This window comes from Asparagus officinalis, chromosome 4 (assembly GCF_001876935.1).
Source record: "Asparagus officinalis chromosome 4, Aspof.V1, whole genome shotgun sequence".
NCBI classification, from domain to species: domain Eukaryota; kingdom Viridiplantae; phylum Streptophyta; class Magnoliopsida; order Asparagales; family Asparagaceae; genus Asparagus; species Asparagus officinalis.
The window spans coordinates 59,562,285-59,571,621 of NC_033797.1; the positions used below are offsets into that span (position 1 = coordinate 59,562,285).

General features: G+C 39.3%; 1 protein-coding gene across 2 annotated transcripts; it reads right to left on the reverse strand.

The window, feature by feature from the left end:
• On the reverse strand, positions 5,933-7,555 carry LOC109837534. 2 transcript variants are annotated; one of them, XM_020405825.1, is made up of 3 exons: positions 7,452-7,555; positions 6,780-6,874; positions 5,933-6,667 (listed from the first exon to the last, which is right to left on the reverse strand). In XM_020405825.1, exons 1-3 carry the CDS (start codon positions 7,503-7,505, stop codon positions 6,019-6,021), a joined length of 798 nt encoding a protein of 265 aa, XP_020261414.1. In that variant the 5' UTR covers positions 7,506-7,555; the 3' UTR covers positions 5,933-6,018. The 2 variants fall into 2 exon arrangements, with proteins under 2 accessions (XP_020261414.1, XP_020261413.1); XM_020405824.1 differs by having other exon boundaries at positions 6,780-6,877.

Genomic DNA, 9,337 nt, shown 5'->3' on the forward strand with positions numbered 1-9,337 from the left:
GCTCTCCATAAGAACAAGACTTGGGAACTTGTGTCACTGCCACAAGGAAGAAAGACCATTGGAAACAAATGGGTCTACAAGATCAAGCGAAATGGCGATGATCAAGTGGAGCGGTATCGTGCTAGATTGGTGGTAAAAGGATATGCTCAGAAAGAAGGTATTGATTTTAATAAAATATTTTCTCCTGTAGTTCGACTAACAACAGTCCGAATTGTCCTGGCTATGAGCGCTATATTTGACTTACATATAGAGCAGCTAGATGTGAAAACAGCATTTCTTCATGGAGATCTTGAAGAAGAAATTTACATGCTCCAACCAGAAGGTTTTGAAGAAAAAGGAAAAGAGAACTTGGTTTGCAGATTGAACAAATCTCTGTACGGTCTAAAGCAGGCGCCGAGGTGTTGGTACAAGAGATTTGATTCATTCATCATGAGCCTTGGATACAACAGACTTAATTCAGACCCTTGTGCATATTTCAAGAGGTTTGGTGAAAATAACTTTGTTATCTTATTGTTGTATGTTGACGACATGTTGGTTGCAGGCCCCAACAAAGATCGTATCCAAGAATTAAAGGCTCAGTTGGCTAGGGAATTTGAAATGAAGGATTTAGGATCTGCAAACAAGATTCTAGGGATGCAAATTTACCGAGACAGAATTAATAGGAAGATTTAGCTTTCTCAGAAGAACTATTTGAAGAAAATCTTGCGACGCTTTAACATGCAAGATTGTAAGTCAATTTCTACCCCACTTCCTGTTAATTTCAAGTTATCCTCCAGTATGAGTCCTAGCAGTGAAGAAGAGAGGATGGAGATGTCTCGAGTACCGTATGCATCAGCAGTGGGAAGCTTAATGTTCGCGATGATTTGTACAAGACCAGACATTGCACAAGCAGTGGGAGTGGTTAGTCGATACATGGCGAATCCTGGTAAAGAGCATTGGAATGCTGTAAAGAGGGTTCTAAGATACATTCAAGGAACCTCAAATGTTGCATTATGTTATGGGGGATCTGATTTTATTGTCAGTGGATATGTTGATTCTGATTATGCAGGTGATCGTGATAATAGCAAATCCACCACAGGTTATGTGTTTGCACTTGCTGGCGGAGCTGTAAGCTGGGTTTCAAAACTGCAGTCAGTTGTGGCTACTTCAACAACAGAAGCAGAGTATGTAGCAGCTACACAAGCTAGTAAAGAAGCGATGTGGTTGAAGATGGTGCTGGAGGAACTCGGCTATGAACAAAAGAAGATTTCTCTATTTTGTGACAGTCAGAGTGCTTTGCATTTGGCAAGAAATCCAGCCTTTCATTCAAAGACCAAGCACATTCGAGTTCAGTATCACTTCGTTCGTGAATCTCCAGAGTTTTCTCCTCATAGTGAATTCTACTATCCTTGCCCGTGGACGTAGGCAATCAAGTGCCGAACCACGTAAATCTGTGTGTCCAACATTTTATCTCTATTTTTGCTCTACTATTGCTGCGACCCTGCTCTATTGGGCCCCGGGTTTGTCCCAACAATAGAGAGGGACATGTTTATGTCGTCCGACGAGGCTAAGGAGTTTGGGATTGTGGACGAGGTCATTGAGCACCGGCCGATTGCGCTGGTTTTGGATGCGGTCGAGGGTGGGGAGAAGGAGATGAAAGGGAAGGATGAGGGATTGAGCCCGTAGGCGAAAGGTAATAAAAGATGATTCTTTTTTTCTAATTGCTTCTTTGGTAGGAAACAGAGGTGTTGGAATGCTAATCTATCTATATGCAGCAAGAAACAGTTAGCTCAATAATCACTCGGTGTTTGATGTTTATCCTAGCAGTGTTATTTAGTGAGAGTTACATTCGTCTTTTTCTATTTAATTTTAATACAATGCTGATGTCTTAAGGAATTGTGTTCTGTTTGGTTTGGAGTTTGTTTTAATGTTCTTATTAACTTTGGTTAGTAGCTTCATCATGATAAATGGAAAGCACCTTCACTACATTAAGATCAGAGCTTTAGAATTAGGCATAGTACCCATATAAGAATGATGCAATTTATAACTTACCTATGTGATAAATGAGACAACTCTTATAAATTCACTGATGTTCTCATTTTTCATATGTATAATTATTCTCCCTGAAGCCTTAAATGGGTATGCTCTACTTGGATGATCTTAAATAGATTTGGTTCACTGAAAAACTTTGTTTTATATTGTGGTATGTTGAAGTCAGGTATCTAGCGGTGCTTAACTGTTATCATTTACTTTGAAGATATGTTAATTTTATCATCTCTTTAAGGAACTAAAGTTCCATGTGGATTCTTTTTTGGATGGAGCAATCAAGTATATATTTGATTTTTTTTTTCTCTCTTACTTTCTTGATCATACTTTGATAAAGTGAAACTTCATGGCTGCCAAATTTTGCAGCTAACTTTGTGAATTGTAGGATCAAGGACAACTATAGGACATATTAACATGATAAGCATCGCCAATTCATACTTTTACACTTGTTTTGAGTGTGGATCTTTACGTGTGTTGTATAATCTGTAGTTGCTTTTATTTGTATTTTAAAAGGAACATGTTAAGTGTTGTCTATCTAATACTAGATTTTTTGAGGGGAGAGAGCATATTGATGCTCTGATTTCTCAAACACTTCACACTTTATAATAATCATCTTAATATGCACATTATCGAAACAAATTTTAGCTTAAGCAGTACAATCGCCACTTTTAAAGCATTGAAGTTCAGAATATGTGTCAATGTTGCTAAAAGGTCTTATCCTATGAAGCATTGTATCATATATCATAATATATTAAACAGTTGTGTGATATTGCTGCTACAGGAAAGGTGAGTAAGAAAGAATCAGCAAGGTTGTCGATGTTTATTTCATCCTATGTACTTCTCTGAAATGCTAACATTACAAACTTCTTTATGTTACAGATTTTAGGAGCTGCTACCGTGTTTAATAATACAAGAAAGCATCCCGGTCATCTGAAAGACGTGGTCGCATCGCCAGCCGGACCTGCCATCGTTGGGGTTCACGAGTCGGAACGGAATGGTTTACGTGGAACAATGTTGAATCATCAATGTAGTAACTATCCGTCTCTTCGTAAAAGCTAATTCTTGGAGTACCTACTTTTTAATGACGAGAGAGAACTTTATTTTTTGTTGTTGCTCATTTTGTAACTCAATATTTTTGCTGTGTTGTATAATGATGGATATATTTTGTTAATAGAGATTATTAGATTAGTTAAAAATTCGATTATCGTACTTGCAAAATTGATCCCATTTTTTGCTTAATTCTTCAATGCACAAAGTAGATTCCTTAAAAAAACATTGTAGCATCCGTCTAGGATGCTTCCTAGACGAAAATTCTGTCTAGGATGCTTCTATCCTAGACGAAAACCCGTCTAGGATTCTTCCTAGATGGAAATTCCATCTTAGAAACTTCCCAGACGAAATTCTTTTCCGTCTAGGATTTCCGTCTAGGATGCTAAATCATCCCAGACAGAAATTCTGTCTTGGAAACTTCTCAGATAGAATTTTTTTCCGTCTAAGATTATCCATCTAGGATGTTTTTCTAGACGAAATTCCGTCTAGAATACTACATCATAGACTAAAACTTACTGGACAAACATCCTAGACGGAATTCCATCTAGGATAGTCTTCTTAAACGGAAATATGATTTTTCTAGATGGAATTTTTTGTCCATGATGCCTCATTTTGTATCAGTGCCTACATCATAACAAATCCATGTTTTGGTTCAAAATTTGAAATCAGGAAATAAACATATTAAGAAAAGACATATTGATGTTTTGTTTCCCGCCAACCCATTTTTTAATATTTTTTAACGCGTTTAACGTGTTTTCCCAGCAATTCTGCCTTTGAAACTCTGAATTGGCTTTTCCACTAAAGATGACGTTTCCTGACGTTTCTTGAAAAAAAAATCAATTGTTTCTTGTGAACCAAACTAAGGAATAAGAATCTATTTTGATCTATTCTAAGGCTGCAAATCCGTGTCAAAAAATTTCCTTACGTTTTTTAACCAAACAGGCTCTAAGCGACTTGCGGTTAAACAGCCGGTCAGCGGACCGCAGTATGTGGTCAGGGCCGGCCCTGAGCTAGGGCCACTAGGGCTACAGCCCGGGGCCCACAGCTGAGGGGGGCATAATATCGTATCCATTTCTTTTGTTGCTACACAGCACTATCAAAGGCCATTTCCTTGGTTAAAATAAAAATAGCTACATCTCTTCCCCTGTTCTGCTTCACTTACCGATCTCCTTCTTCTCATATTACCTTTCTGTTCCTAACCTCCTTTGATACCTCGTCTTCCGATGTCAAACCATCTTAAATGGATATACATTCTCTTTCCACATGCTTTTCTCTAACTTCTAATGCACATTCATGTCCTTGATGTGGATAAATGGATAAATACTTCCAGTTGATGTCATTCCTAAGCTGAAGCACGCTGTTGATGGTGCTCAGAGTGATGAGTCTGAATTCTTGTTGAATGATGCATATAAAAATGACGAACTGTAATACCCCAACCCTTGAGAGGGTGATGTGATTAGTATTGATAGATTTGATTGGAATACTCATACCACCAAGATGCATCTTTTTTTCGGGAACCTAACTCTTAGAAACTCCAAAGTTAAGCGTGCTTGGCCTGGAGAAATTCTAGGATGGGTGACCCCCTGGGAAGCTTTCCAGGGAGCACGTAAGTGAGGACAAAACGTGCTGAAAAGACATGTGGTGGTTTGTGAGGCCAGTCCATCAGATCTAATAGCGTACCGACTCCGGGATTCCGGGGCGGGGCGTTACACGAACACCAGGGATTCTTGCGCTCAAAGTGGCAAGTAGAAGGATATCTAAATATGCAGGCAGATTTGCTCGAGAAGTAAGTTTACAATTGAATTGTTTTAGAGATCAGATTGTTATCTAAGTTATGGTGTTGATTTCGGTTCTTTGTACTAGGTACACTAGTTCATTTCCCTTGAAATCATTCGATGATATTCTAAAGAAAATTGAAAAATTAGCTCCTGAACTGCATCGTGTAAGTTATAAAGCTTGAATATGGAGGCTACAATTTTAAAGAAGTGTTATTTCACTTTCTGTTTCTGTGTACATCATTTTATGACTGGGATGCAGGTCCGGTATTTGCAATACTTGAATGGTCTTTATCGTGATGATTATCTTGCTGCTTTGGATAATCTTATGACATATAGAATTACCTCTGTATCTTATTTTTGTGAAGTTCACATCAAATTCAATGTTACAAAAGTAATATGGAAATTCATGCTAATGTTATTTTGAAAGTGCATACTGGAAATGAAGTTAATTATGTATTTCTCAAGTATATACAAAAGACACTTGATTTTAATTGAATTTAATTATGTATTTCTCAAGTATATACAAAAGAAGGAAATTTGATGCACAAGTCTAAAATGTTATTTTGAAAGTGTATACTTCTAAATACTTAACGCAAATAATACTTCTAAGAAAAGTGATAGGGCCACAACCCCAACCACAAAGTGTTTTTCCTTATCTTTTGTAAAATCTTATAATTTTAATAAAATTTATTTATTTGTATAAAGGGACACACTTGAGAAAATTTGCCCTGGGCCTTAGAAAACCCAGGACCGGGTCTGTATGTGGTATATTAAACCAAACACACGGGGCCCCACAAAGAGATTGATCAGATCGAAGTCCGGTGCGAGACAACTAACAGCTGATCACGACCAACCATGTATCTATGCCAAAGCCGAAGAAGCGACGGGACAAAAGTTAATCTCTCACACCCCGCACACCGATCATCGTACCCGCTCACTTACATGCGGGGCCCACGTAACATGCAACAACCGCTTGCGAACAAGCGAAATCCAAAACAGCCGTGACTATTATGAGAACTAATTAATGCCAACATAGTGATTGAAATCATTATAATGATAATGATTAAAAAAAAAAAGCGTACGTTCAAAATCAAACCATGTTCAAACCCCAAATTAGAAGTCACTGCCCTCCACAGTACAATCAACAACCAAGAAGCTGAAGAAATCATAGGAGGGACTTGAGAGAACGGCACTTAAAAGGCTTCCTACCTCTCTTCTTCACTACCCTTTTCTTCTCCTCCTCCTTCCCAACATCAATCTCCTCATGCTCCTGGCGAGCGCTACGGTTAACATCCCCGTCGTCTTCGTCGAAACAATCGGGATCGTACTCATCGTCGCCTGCAACAGCGTTATTATCGCCGTCGCCGTCGTCCAACATTGTACCGCTCTCCTTGCCGCTGCAATCTTCCTTCACCTTAACCACACCGGTCGACGTTTTTCCTCTTTGCTTCCCTCGCGACGGCCCGAACCCCCCGTAGTAATAATACAAGCTTGAGTCGTCGGTACCCGTCGCCTCTTCTTGGCGATTGCCGTTGTCGGTTACAGCTGCGGAGGGATCGGTTGCTCGATGGTTGGAGGTGTAGGCTCTTATCTGGGTGAGGTGGTAGCTGCACAAGGAATTGGGGAGCTGAGCGGGCCTCTTGCAACGCCACCCCTTGCCGTCGCTCTTCTTGCAGTGCTGCGCAGCAAGGCTACCGTCTGAGGTCTTCACGGTATCATCCTTCCCTTTTCCTTTGCTCGCCCTCTTCCTCTTTGTCGTCGTTCTCTTTTCCTCGGCCTCCTTCGTTTCCTTCAGAGTTAGCTCACCGGCGGTGCTGTATTTGTTTATGCAGAAACCCTAATAATGATGTGATAACAAGAGAGGAAATGGAGAAGGGAGCGACAAATAAATAGGAGGTAATGTGTAGTGAACATTATTGGGCATACCGAGTGATGGCGGAAATGACACAAATGGGCTCGGTTTCTTCGTCTTTTACGGCGTTCCCCAAAATGCCCTCGCTCCCTCCTCCCTCCTCCTCCTCCTCCTGCGTAAACCAAGCCCGAAAACTTTTTATCCCAAAATGCCCTCGGTGGAAAGGAAGCACGCACCAGTGTAGCAAGCAATAATAGAAAGAAAAGCGAGTGAAATACAAAAGAAATTTTTTTTTTTAGCCAGATCGCATGCTAGCCGCAAGTAGAGCCCTATCCCAAAATTTTCGGAATGGATTTAACCTAGGCCGCTGGATCTAGGGTTTTTTATTCTTTTGAAAGAGCCCAACCCTAACATAATCCACTAATTAACGGAATCAAAGATAACCGATCTCTGTAGATAAGAAAACATAGAGCACAAATCAGGATGAGTAATGATCAGCTCGTTGTCCAGTGGCTCGAGCCAATTTGAATATTACGGCAATTAATTAATCCCCAAAAAGGAACTCGAAGGATTAATAATAATAATAATAATAAACCCTAACAGTTGAGCAAAACCTAGCTCGAGGAGCAGCAAACGAAAGGAGTAGAACTGGCAAAGGGAGAGCTCAGCTCGAACAAATCATGCAATTTGAGACACTGATTTCATCCGATCGAACTGAGGGAGGGAGGGAGGGAGTGCGATCTGACCTCGAGATTGGTGATGAGGAAGTCGCAGTAGGAGGAGTTGGGATCCGTCGCCATTAGATCCCACGGCGAGCAGTTGAGCTCGCACACGGTGAGGCCCTCGTCCTCAGCTCGGTCGCCGGCGTCGAGGGGCGATTAGGGTTAGCAGCGTAGGCTAGCGATGCGGAGCCCAGAATCTTGGAGGCGTTCCTTCGAATCCTCATTATAAACTCCCTCACGAACCAACTAGGGTTCAAATTAAATGAGATCAAAAGGCTCGTCAATGAGCATTATTTTGTTGAGGGGGGTCGAGTGAGAAGAGCAGTGAGGGGAGGGCCTGTACTCGATAGCTAATGTTGCTGCAGGCTGCAGCTTCAACATCTTCTCTTTTTTGCTATGTGATTTTTGTATTTTAATTTATTTATTATTATTATTATTATTTGGTTAGTATTCAATATCTGCCCCTGTTGTCTTCGAATAACTACGGAATTGCCCCTATCGGACCTGGAAGCACTGACCCAGGATCAACGCTGTCAGATCCGAGTCCAAACTCTCAGAAACCTATCTTTACTTTTTATTAGTAATTTTCACGGAACTACCCTTAACTTTGGGGGTTCGCACTAAATCCGAGCGTGCTATATAAATTTCACTGAAGCCTCCTCCATAAACTTTGGAGCCGGAAAAATTCAAAAAATTTCAGCAGACTCAATGGGGTTCGTGGGTCTGGCTAAAAGATAAAAATATCCAATTGAGCCCGGCCCGCTAACTTTGAGCCGTTGGAATGTTAATGGACTAACGTGTAAAAGCATAAATTGATGAGTATTTTTTATCAACTTGCAGGACCCCTTAACAATTGAAGGAAATGAGAAATTGAAATTTTAAGGGACTAATATGTAAATAACCTCAATCAATAATCACTTGCTATTTATCATAGACAATGGCTTCATTACTTTCTCCTTTCTCCTATGTTCGTCGAATAATATTTCCCGATTAGGGTGCTAAACCGTATCCGTATCTCAGGAAATATCTGTAATCATAACTGTTAGGATATACATATGGTTATTCAAATCTATAACCGATAGGATATGGTTACGGATATAATTTTGTAGTGAAATATCCGGACCCGTCTCCGATATATACGAAAAAACATTATTCAAACTGTTACAATAGCTTTAATCCTTAGCTTATAGATTTGATGTTAATTTTGATGATCATGATGCTTAATCTTAGCTTTTTCACATAAAATGTACATATTAATGAACTCTTTTGTATCACATGAACTATTTTTTAATATTATCTAGATTTCTCATATCCATTTTATATCTGCATACATATCTACTTTTATATCCACATGTATACCTGTATCCGTATCCGATTTTAGCAAATATGAATTTTCCTTACCGATGGCATATCTGTATCCGAGATAGGTAAGCGGATACGAATATGGTAAGTATCATATCTAAGCCTTATCTAGATTCCAGGGCGAATGCGCCCTACTCCCAATAGAATGATTTATTACCACTAAACTCATTGAACATTAGGGTTTTGCTAACCATTAACATGTTTTACTAACCACTAGTGTGCACTCGTGCAAAGCATGACCCCTTTTTTTTTTTAAGCATTGCATTTTGCACTTGCCTCCCTCTAAGTTTTAATATATTTGATTTAATTATTTTACATATGCTTAAAATTAGAAATCATATCTACTGCTCTATACTTAAAGAAGAATCTAAGTTTTAATACATTTGATTTAAAAATCATATCTACTCTTCTATACTTAAAGAATGATCCAAGTTTCAATACACTTGATTTGCTTACTGCTTATGATACAGTAAATTATTGTAGCATGAATAGTAACTTCAAGTATAGTGGAGCAGATTTGATTTACTGTTTATGCTACAGAAAATTAT

Bases quoted from the DNA above. Each gene is read 5' to 3' on its own strand.
- LOC109837534 (XM_020405824.1), bottom strand. From the start codon at position 7,505: ATGGCGACGGATCCCAACTCCTCCTACTGCGACTTCCTCATCACCAAT. The intron at 6,878-7,451 runs GTCAGATCGCAC...TGGTTTACGCAG, and splicing joins TCCTCATCACCAATCTCGAG to GAGGAGGAGGAGGAGGGAGG. The intron at 6,668-6,779 runs GTATGCCCAATA...AAACAAATACAG, and splicing joins GTCATTTCCGCCATCACTCG to CACCGCCGGTGAGCTAACTC.